The sequence below is a fragment of the Wolffia australiana genome, chromosome 6 (genome assembly GCF_029677425.1).
Source record: "Wolffia australiana isolate 7733 chromosome 6, ASM2967742v1".
Classification (NCBI taxonomy): Eukaryota; Viridiplantae; Streptophyta; class Magnoliopsida; order Alismatales; family Araceae; genus Wolffia; species Wolffia australiana.
Window position 1 is genome coordinate 6,936,444 of NC_135840.1, and position 20,103 is coordinate 6,956,546.

A 20,103-nucleotide genomic window follows, 5' to 3' on the forward strand; every position below is an offset into this window, starting at 1 on the left:
TCATGGCTGAGGTGATTTGATCGTCCATGTGTTTATATTTTAATTTAAAGGTCTGATTTGATTTTTATTTATTCCTTTGCACAAGTATTGTCTTTAGATTATGGATCATGGCATAGCCCAAAAATTGGAGAATAGACCACACGTTGGGATTGATCCATCAACTTCTTCCTCCCACGCGTCTATTATCAAGCCACAGGCCTAGACTAACTTCCTAGGGAGGTGTAAAAGCCGAAGCAGATAGAGTAGATGAAGAATATGGAGTTGAACAGGTTTGGCCCTCAACCTCATTTATAATTGTATCAATGAGTGTATGTGAAGGTAAAGGCATAATTGGTTGGTTCTGTAGATCATCTATTGGATGCCCATTATCAGGAAACTTTAGAAAATGAGAGCTATTGGAGTTACCTCATAGATAAATTAAAAGGAAACAACTAAGGCAAGGAAATCTTAATGTAAATTCAGGGATAATAGATAATAGTAGAGAGTTTGGTTTGTATATTAGTATATAAGAAAAATGGTTTGGTATATATTAGACTTAATAGAATATTTTTTCTAATAAAATGTCATATAAAAGATACTGCGTGAAGGGAAATATTAATGTATACTTTTTACAAATATATAATTTTCTTTGTTTAAAAATTAATTAAAATTATACAATTAGTTTGATATTGAATGACATTTCCGAAACTGTTTGTAGCTTATTTAAACATAGATAAAGCCAATACACATGTGAAGTATACTTTTGCACCATGTGACTGTTCTGATACTCTTTTTATTTTTCCAAAAGAAAACTGAGCCATTTGTAGTCCTAAATAGGCATTTCTAGAGTTGCCCTCGTAATTTTAATGAATATTTTTTTAGAAATAAATCGACAATCCATTGGAAATATAAACAGTTTAGTCAAACACCATGCATAGAAATCATTCATGTGGTTGAGTACTTTAGAGTTAAAATATAATGGGATTGGTATAGTGCAAGCTAGTTCTGCTTATTTTATTTTGACGAAACCATTCCCTTTCTGGCTCTATTTTCTTATGGACAGATGCTTAACAATACAAGAATAAAACAAAAAGGACGTCGTAAAGTTCAGTTAGAAGCCTCCAACATCTTCAATAACTCAATTCAAACATTAAACATTTGGAAAAAAAATGTTTCCCATACATGAAAAATTTATTCTCATGTAACAATTTGATGGTTCTCAATGACTAAAATACATTACAAGTATTATGACTACTGATTCGTCACTAGACAATTAAACTAAAATAGTGAATTTCAACCATACACTTTACAAACAAAATACAAAAAAAACCAAGTCGCCCCCTCTAGAACACCGTTAGATCTCAATCCACTGGAGATCTGAACGGACGGTCAAGATTACAGATGCCGATTTTCAAGGACTTCTCGCGGCCCACTATATATATCACAGGAGATAGAATTTGAAAATCATCAGCGGCAAAACCAAACCCTAGGTCTCGTGTTCTTGAGTTGCAGGTCAGATCTCAAGCTTCCGATCGGTGATTTTCGCTCTTCGTCGTCATCAAGATCGGTGATTCTCGCTGTTCGTCGTCGTTGTGATCGGTGAATTATCAGTGAAGTTTTCAAGCTTAGCGATGCCGTTTCCGCCGATCAGGCAGGCTGGAGATTGGGATTTGAGGCCCCCGGTAAGACGTCTGGACGATGACGAAGGTCCTTCTCACAATCTCTGGGTGGGGAACCTTCCGCCAGACACTGTCGACGCGGAATTGACTGCTATTTTTGCAAAGTATGGGCCTCTCGATAGCGTGTCCACGTACGCTGTCAGGAACTACGCGTTCATCAACTTCAAGCATCTGGACGGCGCCATGACCGCCAAAGCGGCCCTCCAGGGCTCTCTCCTTCGTGGAAATGTCATAAAGATTGAGTTTGCGCGACCGGTTTGTTCTCCCTCATTGCGTGGTTTGATCTGGATTTATTTTCATGGTTTTGTGTATAAATCGTCGGATTTCGTGGGAGATATACTACGTTTTGTGCTTTCTCGATTTCTCTTTCAAAACTTCCCTAATTTTGAATTACTTATCTCTAGCGTGATATGACTTCACAAATTTCTGGCAAACTAATACTGCTGCTGGAAGCAGGATATCTAGAATCTATTAACCATTCATAATTTCGGCGTAATATGACTTTAACGCTAATTATGCTTTCCGTACTCTTGAAAAAAATGAACGTCTTTCATCCGATTCGTTTTGATTTTGGTTTCAGATTTTTTTGTTTAATAATGTACAACTATTCCTTCAATTCTCAGAGTCCTAAATATAGGGTTTAATTAATCACATTATACGATATATAAATCAATTATAGTTACAATACTGATTGATGATTTGTCTGCGTGCGAAAACTTGATACCAATTAGAAATACAACTAGGAAGTAGATATGTTCCAAATTTTAACCAGATGTGTTTCATGATGTTGACAAAAGTGTATATTTTCGTTTCAATTAATTGCAAATTATTATGGTAAAAAACTAGGTACTATTTCGACTGGATTAGAGAAGCCAAAACTGCCGATGTTGATCGCCGTTTACTATTATGATACTGAACATTTACCCTTAATGATATTAGCACCTTATTATTATTTAACTCTAAGAAGATATTAAATACGCTAAGTACCAAGGCGAATGTGAATTCTTGATGCAGCTTGATCTTGATATTCTACGGCAATCGGATAATGGGGGGATCAAAGGTTTTAGAAAATATGTTATTTCGTATATTCTTATGACAGTCAAACACAGTAAATATTTTTATGTTGGACTTCTTTCAGTAAAAACTATACGAGCTTCTCGACCTGCGTTTTATATAATATTCTTTGATAATTTTCGTGAGAAATTAATAATCGATGATAGATATATTTATATAAACCGGCATTGAGCACGAAACACTGAGTTAGGAAACACTTTCGCAGTAATTTAAGCCCAGTAGGGTACAATTTTCTTCATTTGGGTCACATGAATTTATCTTCAAGAAGAAACAAATTATTTTCATACAATATCTTTCAGTAGAGCGCTATTTTAATAAAAAAATTCATCGTGGATATTAATAAATGGGGAATTTACTATCTCTAAAAGTACGGGAGGTCTTCCAATTAAATGAACTCTGGAGATTTTATGATTACAATTTCCATATATCCAACTGTTACACCGTCCTCAGACATCATCCAGCGTCGATATTCTACTAGTTTATTTCAGTGAACGTGCGACGAGTTATTCTCATACGTGATATAATGATAAACCGAGATTTTGAATCAACGTCCGAAACTAGCTATCTGCTCAACTACTTGTGCTCGAGGGACCTCAGTGTTGAGTTTTTGCTTTTATCCGGATTCATTTCAATTACTCATCGTCAACATAAATTAACCTGCTGATAAACGCTAAGAATCCATTTTGGTACTTCAACTTGCTCATTTCATTTTAAATCTATTGCTTCATCTAACATTACATTAATTCAATTGTATACTTGATCTCGTATCCAGTTTCTTATCTTCGAAATAAATCCAGTTATGATGTTGTATTCTTCCCAATCGCCCAGTCTGGTTAATGCTTGGTCCTGTAATTCGGTAGCTATACTCGATGGATGTTAGAACTTGTTTTTAATTTCTGACTGCCAAACTATGAACTTAGAAAGCATGTTGAATGTGTAGTGTACAACTAATGACGTGTGAAAATACATCAGAACTTCTCCACAGGGTGTCTTCTTGTTTTTTTTATTTAAGTCGAAGCCTTTTCCATAAGGAAGAGAAGGATTATTGGCGGTTTTCAGAGTTTCTCTGCTTGAAATGCACTCACATGTTTCTCGATTAAAGATCGTTGCAAAACTATTATCCGTTGAGTATTATTTTCAAAACAGAAGCTAGTATTACCTTGCGGATTTTCTTGATTCCTCGCTGCCTTGTATTTGCTTTCTGAATACCATGCATGGTGAATAGCTGGTTTCTAATTTACGTGGTTAAATTGTTATCGTCACCAACCAGGCCAAACTTCTTCATAAATATACAGACAGAGGGGTTTTCTAGCCTAAGATTTTACTTCCTCTAACAGAGCGAATAATCTGAAACTGGCAGTTCGCATTTCTCTCTGGAAATCTGCAAACTAGACATGATTTTCTAATGGCTATGCATTGCATTTTCTTCTCTTCTACCAAAAAAGCGAAAAAATGGGCGATTAAAACAGGAAAATTCTTGCAGAATTTGTTGCAGGCGAGGCCGGGGAAGAATCTATGGGTTGGAGGGGTCTGCCCATCAATCTCCAAAGAACAGCTGGAGAGCGAATTCTCAAAATTCGGAAAAATCGAAGATTTCAAGTTCCTCCGGGACAGAAACTCCGCCCTCATCAACTACCACAGAGTAGAAGACGCCGTCTCCGCGCTCAAAACCATGAACGGAAACCGTCTCGGCGGAGAGCAGCTCCGAGTAGACTACCTCCGATCTCAACCCCCTCGAAGAGTCCGTCCTCCAAAACCCTTCAACCGTCTCTTACAACTACAGTTCTAACTCGAATTTCTGATCAGGAGTGGGCGCAATCGCTACACCAGGAATTCCCAAGAGTTCTGCCGGTGAGTTTTCTTTTCTTGCTTGATTTTATTCAATTTTTGGGCGTGGGAGCAAGTTAAAAATGTGGGTCTTTGTGGCGCAGGGGGCGGGGAGGAGGGACATACAGAGCAGGATACTGTGGGTGGGGTACCCGCCTGCGGTGCAAGTGGACGAACGGATGCTGCACAACGCGATGATATTGTTCGGGGAGATTGAGGAAATTCAGTGCTTTCCGGCGAAGAACTACTCGATCGTGGAGTTTAGGAGCGTGGACGAGGCGCGGCGGGCCAAGGAAGGGCTGCAGGGCCGGCTCTTCAACGACCCGCGAATCCAAATTCTCTTCTCCACCGGCGGCGACGTGGTTGTCCAGCCGGAGCTCTTCTTCCCTCCGCGGCGGGCTTCTTTGGTTCAGTTCCGGCCTCCGGCGGTGGAGAGGGAGGCGAAGAGGATGAAGATGGAGGGGGTGGCGGAGGAAGGCGGTGGTGGCGGGAGGGAGGATATCTGGCGGGGCGTCGTCGCCAAGGGGGGGACTCCCGTCTGCTGCGCGCGCTGTGTTCCTGTTGGGAAGGGCATCCAGTCTCCGTTGTAAGTCTTCCTTCTCTCTCCCCTGTCTCCTCCATCGGTGGGTATTATTATTACCATCATCATCATCATCGTGACCTTCCTCGTCGTCGTCATACCCGTCGTAACCCTCGTCCGTCATCGTTTTTATCATCTGAATACTCATCGTAACCCGTTGTTGTCATCCTTATGATCATCATCATTACCCTTGTCGTCATCATCCTTATCATCGGCATCATAAGCCTTGTCGTCATCATCCTTATCATCGGCATCATAACTATCATCATCCTTATCATCATCATCATAACCATCACCATCCTTATCATCATCACCATAACCATCATATTCCTTATCATCATCACCATAACCATCATCATCCTTATCATTGTCATCATCATCATAACCCCCATCGTCATCATCCTTTTCATCATCCTTATCATTGTCATCATAACCATCATTATCCTTATCATCATCTTAACCCCCGTCGTCATCATCCTTATCATCATCATAACCATCATCGTCCTTATCATCATCTTCATCATCACCCTCGTCATCATCATCCTGATGATGATGATCGTCATCGTCCTTGTCATCATCACCCTTGTCATCATCATCCTTAGCATCATCATAACCGTCATCATCATCGTCCTTATCATCATCATCATACCATCATCGTCATCATCATCATAACCCTCATCATCATCATCATCATAACCCTCGTCATCATCATCCTTATCATCATCATCGTCCTTGTCATCATCTTCATCATCATAGCCATCGTCATCATCATCCTTATCATCATCATCGTCCTTGTCATCATCTTCATCATCATAGCCATCGTCATCATCATCCTTATCATCATCATCATAACCATCGTCATCATCATCCTTATCATCATCATCATAACCATCATTATCATCATCTTCATCATTATCATAACCATCATTGTCGTTGTAATCAGAATCATCATAAACATAATCTTCTTGCTTTCTGATCACCCATCATAATTACCACAGCATCATGATAATCTTGTTTTTCTGATCTGCATCATCGTTTCCATCGGATCGTCATAATTATTTCTTCATTATTGCCCTTGTTACAATTATCATCGCTGTGATCTTCTAGTATTCCAACTCATGACTATCATTTTTTAAGGGTGTGACAATCGTCATCATCGTCTTCGTGCCTTTCTCACCATCTTCATTACCATCATCTCCACAAATTTTCTGATCATAATGATTTGGGGCATCTCATCATGGCTGACATCCACAGCTTATCTTTTTTATCAGTATTATCATGGACATCGTCATCATCACCATCATCATCAAATCTTATTTTTTGGGAGCATCATCATTTATATAGATTACCCTCATCGTCATGATCATTATTGCGATCATTATCATCATCAACATCTGGTTTGTTTCAACTGTCATCATCATCCTATTCTTCTTCTAGATCACCATCATGATCGTCATCATGGATCTCTTGTCTGTTCTGGGTGCAGCCCAGAGGTGGTGAACTGCACGGCGAAGACGGGGCTGGAGACGCTAGCCAAGCACTGTGCTGAGGCAGCCGGGCTGGGCATAGTAGTCTTCCTCCCCGACAGCGAGCACGACTTTCCTTCCTACACCGACTTCCTCCAGTACCTCTCCCATCACAACCGTGCCGCCGTGGCGAAGCTCGCCGACGGCGCCTCCCTCTTCCTCGTGCCTCCCTCTCCACTCCTCCCCCCGCCTCTACATCTTTCCTTCCCCAACCGTCTCTACGGCCTCGTCCTCCGCCTCCCTCTGCCACCGCCGCCAGCCCCCGTCGCTCGATTGTCCTCCCCCCCGCCCTCGACCGCCTCGTGGCCGCCTGTAACGTCACCGCCACCAACACACAAGTTGCTATCTCAGCAATGGCAGCAGCAGCAGCAACAACAGCAGCGGCAACAACAACAACGAGAGCAGCAGCAGCAACGACAACCCCTGACGTTGACTTCGCAGTTGACAGCGAGTCCTGCCGGGGAGTCAGAGGCCGAGAAGAACCAGCGGTACCAGTCAACGCTCCAGCTGGCGGCCGCCCTCTTGATGCAGATCCAGAAGCAGCAAGGCCCCAATGCCACCGGATGACGTCGCCTTCAATGGCTGGTGAGATTAATTTTGTTGCCCACCATAAATCAAGGGTTCTCTCTACCTCTGTTTAGTGTTAGTTTTAGGGTTTATAATCAGGCCCCAATTGGGCAGCTGTATTTAGGTCAACAGGCAAAATGATAGAAAAGTTGGGCCCTCCTAATCTCAGCAAATCAGAAATCCAAATCGTCTTATGATCTAAGCAAAATTGCATTGAGTAGAAGGATTATAAGTTGGCATGTGAAAATTCTTGAGAAGGATTTTGTTGGAAATTTGGTTAAGAATCTTAATTTAATTGTAAATCAGATCATATTGAGATAATTAAGCATTTCGTAAGCGTCATTTTTGAAATCCACAGTTAACCTTTTGAAACCGTTTATCCAGATGTAAGGCGATTACTCATGTAAACATAACCTTACGGTAGTTTGCTTCGAATGAGTTCGACTAGAATCAACCAACTAACAAATCAGTAGCCCTTTATCTAAAGATTACCTCCCGCCAAAATGAGTTCTCATGCGGGTTTTTGATGGATTTAGGGCGCAGCAAAGCCAAATTCCATCAGGGGCAAGTTTACGAGCGGGAGAGGGGAACAGGAGTTGTTGTGATAGAAAAGAGAAATGACAAATGCACGCCTCAGTAGAATGGGATAAAATGGTTCGATGTTATTATTGAAATACATTCAGTGACGGATAAAAGCGTGTCGATCTCTTTGTTTTTCCTTGTTTTGCGATAATATTTTATATAGTGAATCATTCCAAGGATTCTAACGAGATTCGCCGCTGGTGTATGATTCTCAAATATTTGTGTTAAATCAATGCAGAAATAATGATATTTGCGTTAAATCGAGAATGCCTGTGTAATGTCAAATTGAAACAGTCAATTTGTTCTTTTAATTGACATCTCACATACACCACTGTTTAAAAAGAAAGACCTTCAAAAATATAGAAAACCGATTATATTTAAAATAAGTTACATTTAGATTAGAGGGACAGTTATTTATATCATTAAAACATCCAATATCTATAATTGACTTCAGCAATGTAGGGTTTTCGCTCGATATGATTCACCTTGGTATTGGTAGTAGTCGCATCACCCAAACTTGTTGGGAAGGTTGCCCATGCAAGAAATGTGACTTAAGATCAAACCAGACTCTTTTATCTATCCAAACGAGAAGAATGCGTGAGGAGCGAGGGCGGGACATAAGATGAAAAAGGATCATTGGGGTGCAATTTCACCCTTCTTCGACCTGGAGTCACTGTTTATACAAGTCTTTAATAAAACTAATGCAAATTGGGATACAGGTGGATCAAAAATAAGAAAATTACCAACACCCTTTGGATTATTATCTGTGTGAGACCTATATGATCATCATCAATATTAAATTATATAGAGGGAACCTTGCCCATTATTTAATTTTAAGTCTTCTACAAAACTTTGAGCAGTTGTAAGTTAAAAAGTATTTAAATTACAGCGACGGGGATAAAACCATCTTCAAGAATTTTGTATTTCTCAACAAAAAAATAATACCAACTGTGATACCGGTGGATCAGAGTAAGAAAATTACCAACACCCTTTGGATTATTATCTGAGAGAGACCTATATGATCATCATCAATATTGAATTAGATACGGAGCCTTTCCCATTATTTATTTAAGTCTTCTACAAAACTTAAAACAGTTGTAAGGTAAACAACTATTAAAAACATAGCAACGGGGATAAAACCATCTTCAAGAATTTTGTATTTCTTAAAAAAAAATTAATGTCGATTGGGTTACAGGTAGATCAGAGATAAGAAAATTACCCACACCCTTTGGATTATTATCAAAGTGAGACCTATATAATCATAACCAATATTAAATTAGAAGGGAGCCTTACCCACGAAGAAATCTATACTCTTCACCAGAGACGATCCCAGAAGGAACTACGACGAGCTCCGCAAAGAATTCTCAAATTTTTCTATAACACTGATGCCCGAAAAGGAGAAAAAATCAAGTCTAGTTTATTGCCTGAGAAAACTTTAGCATGACAAGAAATTGCTAATGAAAAAAATCCTAACCTTTTCGGAAAAGACGGTGTTATCTCCCCAACCGCCCAAAGAAGATCTGCCAGCGCAATACCTATAAATCGCCAGATGAGTAGACGGAATCAAGTATCCATTTTTTTTTTAAAAGCGGCAATTAAAGAAAATACCTTCTGGGCGGCTGCTGCCTTCTTCGCGCATAAGCTTCTCTAGTAAGAGATTTATGACCTTGTAGGCAACCATACTCGCATCATCAGAAATATTTACAAGTCCTTGGTACCAATTGGTTGTCTCCGGTCTTAAATCACAGCTGTTCTTTTCCAAATCGATGGTACGAACAGCAGGCTCGTCAGGCATGGAGTCCCCTGAACCTTCAACACCATCAGGGACAGGATCAAAGACAGGAATCTTGGTAAAATCATGAATGCCGAATAAGGAGCAATCCATATCAAGAATTTCAATCGTTGACGCATCTTTCAATCCCAGACTTTCAGTATATCTTTCATATTCCTGATCTACATCTTTGTTAGGCAAACATTCCCATATTATTTCTCTGAGCTGGCAGCTGATGTGGAGCACATTTTCCAACTCTTCTTCACTCTGATTGGCAGAGAGCTGCGGTTGGATTCTCCTGTTGATGATTTTGAGGGCCTCCCACAGAGGCTCCGGCAGCCGCAGATCATCGCAGAAAAAGAGGTACTCCATCAAATAATTATAAAATGATTTTCTGAAGTACCTTGGAGGGAAGTCGAATTTTGGGCAAAAAATATCATCCAATAATTTCCAAGTCTTCGGCTTTAGCTCGGGGATAGCCCAGATAGCATCTAGTATCTCATTTTGCAGGCGTTGCACTTCTCCAGAGAAGGGGAAAAAGATCCTAGTCGAGATTTTTGACTTCCTTTTTTTTGCCTTGACCAGGAGGCAAATAATTGACAGAGTTTTGGATAATGAGGCAGGTAATTCGCTCAAACACTTGCAGTCTAAAATAATTTTCTTGCACTGTTTTCTCAAACGGTTGATTAAGACAATTCTCTTACAGGGATAGGTAGCCGCAAACAGTGGTGATGCTACTTTGTTCTTTAGCTTTTTATCCATTGCAATTAAAGCTTGTGAAGGAAAATCCTCGAGCAGAGAGAGCAGCTCGCTGATGTATGAAGTAATTAAAGTGGGGTTGGGATCTGATTTAGATGCCTTGATAAGGATCTCTGATAATAAGTCCATCGTTGCAGCATTATTATCGCCCTGTGACGTTGTTGGGGAGTCTGGAGGTTCTTCCGTAATTACTTTTTCTGAATCATTTTCAGAGATATCCAACTCTTTGCTTCTCTCTGACAAAATAAATAAATAGGTAGCACGGCTATATAAACGGAATAACTTATCCTAAAGACAGAATACCAAAATACTCCTTAACAGGAGTGGGGGATCGTATAAGGATCCTACCTGGAAATGGGTTGACGGTGGTGTTCTTGATCAGTAACCTCATGTTCTCCAGAGAATCCTTCAGATAAGAGGGAATAAAATGCATTCAGTGAATCGATCACAGAGACATTAAGAAACATTGTGACATCCAAATTGATGCTCCCCTAATTTTTAAACTCTGCAATTCAATTATCAACACAACTCACATCATCGTTTCTTATGTATGATTCTGGAATGTACCTGCGAGGCAAACACAAATTTAACTTTCTTTTTTCAAGACATCTACAAGTAGTGAAGCAAAAAACTCAAAGAAATTATGCAAAATCTCGATCTCATAAATCGTGGTAAAAGTAATTGCTCAAAGTGAAGATGAAATAGTTAAATTTATTGTTTATAAACTGCTACCACAAAGCACAGGGAAGGCGCGAGGGGTGCATAAGCAAGAAAAAGAGATCTGACTATAAAACCAAAACTCTAAACTACTAGATTGCGGACTTATATAGGGATAAGAAACTTAAAAAATTCGGAACATACTATTCCTGTTTCTCCAGATGCTTTGTAAGAGGCCGAAAGTTCTTTCGAGGAATCAAGCCGGAAAAAACATTCTCAAATGTAGATTACAAAACACTGCAATCTGGGATAGATTTCTAGACCATTAAAGCAGAGTAGGTCTACAAGAAAGCCAGTTTGGTTCAATCATAAATATTAAATAACTCAGAAAAATTATGAGACAAGATGATAAAGTAAATACACTCACGAGTTTATCAACGATTCGACAACTTTCGCGCTCTTCGGAAATATTCTGCTCTCCATCGTTGATCCTGTCAGACACCTAACTTGTCCAAGAAAAAATAAACGCATCAGTGACACTCTTGAATCGAATTAAAATATTTAGGAACTTTGGAATATGATTTAAATAGAATTGAACATACACAGATGTAGTCCAATTAATGTTGATTTGCGACGAATTGAACTGAAAGTTAGAAACTTTTGACATCAGACTGGGCGAATATGAACATGGCTAACCTTCTCTTCTTCTCAAAAACTGCCTCCTCTTCCAAAATGTCAGACAAGACACATCTACAGTCTTCCAGCAGATATTCAGGTTCTAAATCCGACGAAGAAAATATCAGGAAAATATTGATTAACCGGAAACTCACGAACAGTTTACATGAGAAACAACTCATCTGCAGTTATGCTTACAAATAATTCGAACTAAAAAAAAATTATTGCATTTTCTATGAAAATTGAGGCAATTACCTCGTTCAGAAGAACTGTTTGCAGTCCAACGCTCAAAATCCATTCTCCGGCCCAAGATTGATACAATATGAAAGCTTCCACTATCACAAGTCTTTCGGATGCAAATTATACAACAAAAAAAGACCACCTGGCCGGAAGAATCAGCAGATAACTATTAACCTATGAATGACAAACCGCATGTAGGAAAAACCCTCCTGCTTCGCTGAGATGTGGCGGCTTACGCGGTCACCAAGAGCTTACAAATCTGCAAATCCCATTTCAGAATAAACTCATTAATAAATTTCATCAATCCACGTAGCTTTTATCAGAAATTGCTTCTGGGAAATAATTAAGCTCTCGCGGCTCCGAGCTCTGCAATTCTACGTCGCGATAGAGTTCGTGGCGATCAACGGGACGAACGATTTTAGCAGGGAATAAGATTTTAGATGGGTTTTTTCAAAATCCTAAACCTTTTAACCTTGAGTTTTGGTCATTTCTATTGGTAAAATGTCAAAATTTAAGAGTCAGTGTCACAAGTGAAGTCTATAGTCTGTAACCACGATAGAAACTCCAATTTTAGAAAGATAAACCTACCTTTTGGGACATGACTTCAGTGTATACATATATCTAAGAAAATTTTGGCAACTAGTCAAAACTCAAGAGAAAAGAAATGGATTATAAGTTAAGCTCTTAGGCTTCTATGAAAGACATTAAGTCCTCATTTTTAGCTCCACTTGACAAGTGTGCCAATTCCAACTGGGTGCTGCCTAGGTGTTGCCTTGATGCTAGGCGACATACAATCTTATTAATCCGCGATTTGCTTACAAACTCATCATGATTAAAATCATACAAGTAAACAAATATAACATCATTGACATTGCCTAACATATCTCGTTTGTTAGCACTTCCTCTCCCGGTGACGCTTCATAATCTAGAGCCTATAAACATGACCCTTCAGATTTGATGAGGATCCTTCATTTTTATATATTTTGTATCAACATGAACATGACTTGCTAATATATTTTTTTGTGTCCTGGGATACCATGCAAACATTCAAGAAATATGGATCAAATATCTAGAACCCAAGTACGAGTATGAGCTCTCCAAGGTCAAACAACTAGTTAGTGATGGAAAACATGGAAAAGCCACATCTACAATGCTTGATAGGTCTGATTTTTCCTTTGATGTATGTACTAGTCTGCCCTTGCTCTTCAAGATTCTGATTGTTTTTTCAAAATGAATGAAAACCACACAAGATAAATACTGAATGTTTAGTTTGATGGAATATGACGGAAATATGTATGGCAGGCAAGCCAATCACACATTCCACATATCGTTCCATGTTCATTAGTAGAATACATTCATTATAATGAAGTCCATGAATACATGATCTGACTTTGTGATTTATGATGAAATCAAAACATGGAGATCAATAGTCTTTAAGCATGTGGTCTAAATATTCATATTCGAAGGATACTCAAGAAGGACATCGAGGTGTCCAAATAGAATAGCACTATCTAGCCGCACTCATATGATGAGTATGGCCGGTCCCGTAGCCATTAGTGTGGAGACACTAAGAATATATAGTGGGTGCTCTTTAGCGGAAAGAGTTTACTGAATTGATCTGTACGAATCCCTGAATGGGTTTATACCAAACTGTGAATCAATTTGATTCATATCATGGTTGTCTAAGTGTTCCTTAGACGTGAGACACCAAAAATATCTTGTGGACGAACAACTGTACTTTAACTATGATATACGGGCCTCTAATCATGGGATTCTAAACAATCTTTCTTCGGGTGCATCAAGAATTTCACGAAGATGATTGAGTGGTCAAGATGGGATCGTCCACCCTCAGTATAAGGGGTGACAGCTCAAGGAAGATGATGCGATGAAGACCTTGACCAAGGCAGCGAAATATCGAAGAAGAGTTCTCCGATGATTTTTGACCGCATCAGTACTAACTCGAATGATAGATTAGAGTTTGATGGTTTACCATACCTAAGTGATCCTAGGAGCATCAAGTGGATGAGGGACTATATGTACAAGGTAAACGATGATGAACAAGTTCCAAGAGTGGGTCGATACACAATCCCTTATATCTTCTAGAGCACGAGGTGTAGCTTGGCACCCCACGTGTTGGAGACTCAAACTATCGATTGGGTTAAATTGATCCGATATTAATTAAATCATATGATGATATGGTTAATTAATTTGGAAATTCAATAAAGAGTTATTGGGCCATGGCAGTCGTTAACTAGACTGATACATGGGTCTACAGGGTCACACAAAAATATCTTTTGGACGTCAGAAGATATACTTAAATTTTGATGTTTTCATGAAAAACACCCACTTAGTATAAATTGGGGAAGGCCCTGAACTAAATTCACCCATGCCAGAATTTTTTAGAGGCCTTCCCCTTCTTCTACCCTCTCACCATGACTTCTCTCCACTCCCGATGCGATCGGGACGGCATAACGAGGGCGACGGAGCTAGAACGGGGCTCATCAACGAGAAGGAGGATATTCATCATGCGGAGGGTTGTGTGGATACTAGAGGATGCACACTTGAGCAGCTCGACTTGTCTTGCACTGGGATCTAAGAAATCACGGATGCGATCCGTGCATAGGCACTTCGTTTCAATGGATTTATCGATGTCGTTCGATTTCGCAAAAATCTTTCGTTGCGTATAGTTTTGATTTCTTCATCCAGATCTAGGCCTCTAGAAACCAACACGAAGCTCGTCAAGGTGGAGGATATTTGACCTCGCATAGATCGCGTGGATACGTCAAGAGGCTACACACAAGAGCAGTTCGACTTGTTTAAATCATGGATGTGATCCATGCACATGTTCTTCGTTTCAATGTTTTATTGATGCCTTTACAATTGTGTTATGCGTCTTCCGCAGCATGGAATCCTAGTTTTCATCTAGATCAAGGGCTGTAGAACCCATCAATTTCAAACTCGAATTTTCATTCTTGTATGGGATGATGGATTAGGAAATCATTCGAGATATTCTGCTGAGATGTTTGCACCACCTTGGCCAAGGACTTAATTGTATAATACTTTTGGAGAATGACTCCATTATTTCCAAGACTAAACAATCCAATATTCACTGCTTAGTTACATTTGCTGAAATATTGCTACATCTGAGCTAAACCTCTTTAAATAATGTAATTTGAAACTCTTAGGTCATACACAACTGTCTATACACAATAGGTTTTTGGCATCTCAGGTCTATGGACCACTTACATAAATATGACATGAATAAAAATAGTATTTGGGTACAATAATATGCAGGGATTCATGCATATCAATTGAGTTATCTCTTTCCCTAAAAAAATCTCATACCTAGCCCCATTGACTCTTCACAAATTACAACAAGATCAACTATTATCATCGTATGAGTGACAGTAAACATTCCTGTTCTATCCATATATTTTGATCTCCTTGTATATCATATGAAAGAAATGTTTGACGGACATGTTTAAAGATAAGTGATCATTACATTAGGGCTCTAATTAAAATTAACTAATCATTGCACCCTCTTAGATTTCATTATACATATCTCACATGAATTATAATGAACACAATTTATTCTTATGAGCTTCAAAAAATTTAGGAGCTGTGAATGTGTTTATAGGCTACATAATTTCATTAGTTAGAAGTGGGTTGTATCTGCACTATTGTGGAGGCCTGAGTGGTGAAGGTGTCATCAATTCTGAATATGGGGTAGTCAAAATACCGAATGAACGAGTGTGAAGATTTCTACCTTAGCTCCTACCGTGTAAAAAGGCTGTGGAGAGGGACTGCACGATAGTGAACAACCATTTTGGAGAACCTTGGTTGTATACAAGTATGTGTGAAAAGCCTAAAGTTTACAGAACTGATGCCATTAGTCCCTAGACTATAATTTATGTCATCAGAAATGAGGATCCAGGAAGAAGAGCACCGGGTAAGACATATGATTGTTGAATTCCTCTATAAACCTGGATAAACACACACATTTTAATCCTAACATTCACCTTTTTCCCTAGAGAGGAAAAACATAATTCAATCAAATGAAAACTTATAATTTAAGATAAATTGAGCAACCTAATGCACCCTTCTTTTAGGTAGTTCATTAGACACAAGTCCAACATATAATTTACTTCAAATGGTAAAGTTGAAGTGTTTGGTTGTGAGTCGTGTTGCTCATCCAAACCTGGATAAAACGCATAATTTAAAATCCTAATATTCCACCTAATTCCGAGATAGGTAAAGAAATTTCAATCAATAGCACATTCATAAAAGTAAAGACAAAAATTTAGAAAGACTGATTAAAAATAATAACCAAAAGCCATGTAAACAATAAAATTAATTATCAAAATTATCTAAATAGGCTTCTGGTTTTCAATTTAAAGTTATTTTATTATCCATTTAATAATTGGGTCTTATACACTCCTTGAGTCACTTCTGTGAAGTTTGGCTTCATAGTTGATATGTTTGACAACTCCTTGCTTCTTGCATAATGAGACTTATAATGAAAAATGAATAATAAAATATTTAAAAATGTACATTATCTAATTCATAATATATATTATAAATAATGCAACATATTAAAAATAAAAATTATGAGAATAATAAAAATATATTGGCTAACGCTAAATCTCATGTTTTAGTTCAGTTTGAAAACATTTAACAAAATCTATGAGTTCGTATAAGGACTCTGAACACATAACATGCAATGTATGTTGGTTTCTCTTAGGATACTATTTTTGAGCTGGACATTGGTACGGTAAAAAACATCACTATAAGTAAACCAGTACTATATTACAGTTGAGCATGTGCTCAGTTTTGATGTGTGTACAATTTCTTTAGAAATCTGGAAACCATGTTTCATATTGTAATCTATTTTACTTGATAAAATTATTACCACATATAAATAAATATACTTTGATATTATCATTTCCCTGACTGAATTTCCATTGATTCCCCATGTTTTGTTTGTACCCATGCATGCAAAAAAATCCAAAGGGGCTCCGAGATGTTGGTGCCATAGTTTTAACAAAACAATTAAAATTAATAAAATGTAACCATTTGAATATACTTAAATGAATTATTTGTGGATGTCAAAATATTTTTATATTATAAATGATTGTTTATGTAGAAGAGAGTGCAAACGCTCAAAGTATGATCGTGAGAACCTCTTTAATTAGCTTGGAATTCCATAAAATGTTAATTTTAATATTTACTACTAAATGTATTGTTATTTTGAACCACACAAGACTTTTGTTATAACCTCGATCATATTGATAGATTTGGTTTCATAGATAGTTGAGGAAGCTAATGGCAGGACCATTAGGGTATTGGTGATAAGTCCTACTTTAGGGGTATTATGCTTTTGTTTTAATTTAGACTTGAGAAAATATATTTTATGATGTCTATAAATAATATATGGTAAGTAAGGGTTCGATCCATAGTTAATAGGTAATTCAACTTCTGATTCTTTTAAGATTATATACAAAATAAATATATTTCTCTGAGTTTTTGAGATTTTATAGAATTTATATTAAATATAAAAGACAAGATAATGATTAAAATAAATTTATATTACTTATCCTAAATTTATCAGTTTAATATTTTTGAAAGGACAAATTAGTTTAAGATTTAATATTTTTTCCTAGAATTAAATTGAGGGAAAAAATTAATAGAAATAACAAATAATATGTTTGTAAAAAATATAGAGTTGATTTGAAGGCTAGAAAACTTATAAATAACAAATATATTTCTTATATATTTTTTTTATTTAAATTTTAAATCTCCCAAAATAAACATAAAATATATTAAGTTTAGGAGTGGGCCCCGGGTCAAGGTGATCCTTGGATCAAAGGGATACCCCATAGCGACCCGGACTTGGCCAAAATTTGGCTAAGTCTGCATAGCGGAATGGGGTTGGTGCCCTAAACATTTCAATGGAATTTTAAAATAGATGAAATGAGATGTAAATATGGAAGTGCAAATTGATGAATTATTTAATGAAATTTTAGATGACAAAAATAGAGATAGTTTCTAAGGCGCAGAGTGAGTAAATTTTGGACTCTAGAGAGAGTAAATGGTAGAGAATACACAAATAGAGAGATAAAGTAATGTAAAATGGATGGGAATGATGATAAGCATTAGATCTAGCTTCTTAGTGCGTTGATACTTGTATCTTGAGTTTCCAATGCTTATTCCGAAACTCTGATCATTATACTTTTCCACCTGTTAGTACTGTCGAAGCGGTAGTCTGCTCTCTGCTTGCAGCTCGTTCCGTGCTTATGCACTCGACTCGCAGCCTACTCCACTTGTTACCACTGAACGACGAAGCCAGGAGCGGAAGGAGGGACTTGAACCCTCAACCTCAGCCTTGGCAAGGCTATGCTCTACCATTAAGCTATTTCCGCCAACTTTTTTTATGAAAGAAAGCACTACTGAGCAATTCACGTATCACTTGATACGGACGACTTATCTGCCGGACCACACCGAACTCCGATCGAGCTACGAGCACGAGTAGGTAGGCGGCTGCTAGGGTGACGGCAGGGCTGGGAAGGTGATGAGAATTTTTTGAGTTTCGCGCCAGATGAGATGATGATTAGTAGGTCAGGGAAGTTTGTTTGTGAACTCTTTATCACGTTCATAAAAGGGGTGCGCCGGCTGCTTCAAAAAGTGTTTAGCTTCTTTTGGTTCTTATTTATCAGAATCGGATAACCTTCGGATAACCTTCGGATAACCTTCGGGTAACCTGCTCCACCTTTGAATGGTGCGAGTTGTAAGGAGGAAGGGGCGGCATTTCATTCTCGTAACTGGAGTGAGTGCACCGCAAGACCAGACAAGTGGCTCCCTCGAGCGGCATCTGTCTTTTAAGTTCTTTCAGAACCTAAGTTATTATTCTACGATAATCCAAGCAGCAGCTCCACGAGTCTTCTCGGAACCGGTCGATTCCTGACATTCTCCCTTCTTTCTTTCAAAGAAGAAGATTTCGATGCAGTTTCTTTTTTTTTTCACTTAATAACTTTTTCTTCATTCGCTGTGACTTCTAATGTTCAAAATAACATAACATTCTTATGATGAATCTGAATCTTCATTTCTTGCTCGCGCCTAAGTTGATGAATCGTAACCTTTTGTTTGCTCCCGCTCCTCGCGCCTTACTTTCTTTTGTTCTGATAAATCAGAACCGCAGCCCTTCCAGAAGCCAGTGAATGAACTTCAAGAACCGAAGAGACAGGTTCCTTTGTGTTTGGCTATGCATAAAGAAGAGACATCTCTCGACGGGGAAGAAGCAGCAGCGGCACGTCACAAACTAGCTACCAACTGAGAAACGTTACAAAATGACACTTTTTTTCAGAGATTCTTTTCTGCGAGGATGAGCAAGGGATGAACACTTCAGAACACCTACTTGAACAAGGTTGAAGAACAATGATCCTAGAGAGGGTTATCCTGCTGGCTAGCCACTACGAGAGCATGTTAGAATTAACCCAATAGAGAGAGGAGGTTAACATTGACACGTAAGGCATGATCTAAAATATCCTTATATTTTTCTCTAATTTTTCCTTGCCATCTGTTCCTATTTTCCCATAGATTGAATTTGAATTTATGGAACTCATTCATTGAAAATTTGTGCTGCTCATCTAAATAAACTTTATTGGAAACTGAGGGATCCAAGGCATGGCCCACACGTCTCTAACTGATCATTTAAAGCCCATAACCAAAATTGGTCAAATTTGGCCCAGTAGACCAAAGAAATAGCTCAAAAATGTCACGGGATACTCTAGCCCATTGATCATGATCCAATTTAATTTGTACAATTTTTTGCACTCATAGGATTTGACAATATTCATAAGCAATAAAATTTATTTGGATGGAAGTCAAGAAAAGTTATTTCAAAATGCCCACGATGTGCATAAAAAGATGTTTACGGTGAAATTCATAAATGTTTAGATACTCATGCCATTAACATGATAAATTCAATACTTTTAAATGCTTGAATTCATATAAAATTTATGAATTTATAGACACATTTATCATGTTAGAAATTGGCTCACAGTATAGAGAACGTAGAGCTATCCAACTGTTTAGGATCCTTCCCTTATCATAAGTAAATTACATGTTATGTTTGTCAGCTTGTTTCTTAAACCTATCTAGCAATAAACTTTGAGAGCCTTTACAACCAAG

The 20,103-nt window shown here is 38.2% G+C and overlaps 2 protein-coding genes and 1 non-coding gene across 9 annotated transcripts; 1 reads left to right on the forward strand and 2 right to left on the reverse strand.

Annotated features, from left to right (window-relative positions):
- The first annotated feature begins 1,457 nt into the window (after positions 1-1,457).
- On the forward strand, positions 1,458-7,949 carry LOC144704127 (flowering time control protein FPA-like). Of its 3 annotated transcripts, XM_078576380.1 has the most exons (6): positions 1,458-1,913; positions 4,216-4,473; positions 4,539-4,583; positions 4,664-5,145; positions 6,626-7,250; positions 7,769-7,949. In XM_078576380.1, the coding sequence occupies exons 1-5, from the start codon at positions 1,611-1,613 to the stop codon at positions 7,230-7,232; spliced, it is 1,695 nt and encodes a 564-aa protein (XP_078432506.1). In that variant the 5' UTR covers positions 1,458-1,610; the 3' UTR covers positions 7,233-7,250; positions 7,769-7,949. The 3 variants fall into 3 exon arrangements, with proteins under 3 accessions (XP_078432506.1, XP_078432505.1, XP_078432507.1); XM_078576379.1 differs by lacking the exon at positions 7,769-7,949 and having other exon boundaries at positions 6,626-7,489; XM_078576381.1 differs by lacking the exon at positions 7,769-7,949 and having other exon boundaries at positions 4,228-4,473; positions 6,626-7,489.
- Positions 7,950-8,089: 140 nt separating this feature from the next.
- On the reverse strand, positions 8,090-12,359 carry LOC144704128 (DNA double-strand break repair protein). Of its 5 annotated transcripts, none has more exons than XM_078576383.1 (9): positions 11,932-12,359; positions 11,698-11,779; positions 11,429-11,503; positions 10,878-10,911; positions 10,693-10,750; positions 9,423-10,580; positions 9,289-9,349; positions 9,108-9,196; positions 8,090-8,487 (listed from the first exon to the last, which is right to left on the reverse strand). In XM_078576383.1, exons 1-8 carry the CDS (start codon positions 11,972-11,974, stop codon positions 9,154-9,156), a joined length of 1,554 nt encoding a protein of 517 aa, XP_078432509.1. In that variant the 5' UTR covers positions 11,975-12,359; the 3' UTR covers positions 8,090-8,487; positions 9,108-9,153. The 5 variants fall into 5 exon arrangements, with proteins under 5 accessions (XP_078432509.1, XP_078432510.1, XP_078432508.1 ...); XM_078576384.1 differs by lacking the exon at positions 8,090-8,487 and adding an exon at positions 8,513-8,828; XM_078576382.1 differs by lacking the exon at positions 8,090-8,487 and having other exon boundaries at positions 8,945-9,196.
- Positions 12,360-18,263: 5,904 nt separating this feature from the next.
- Positions 18,264-18,335, reverse strand: TRNAG-GCC (transfer RNA glycine (anticodon GCC)). Its single transcript has one exon. It is a non-coding gene; the product is annotated as a tRNA-Gly (tRNA).
- Between the last annotated feature and the right edge of the window lie 1,768 nt (positions 18,336-20,103).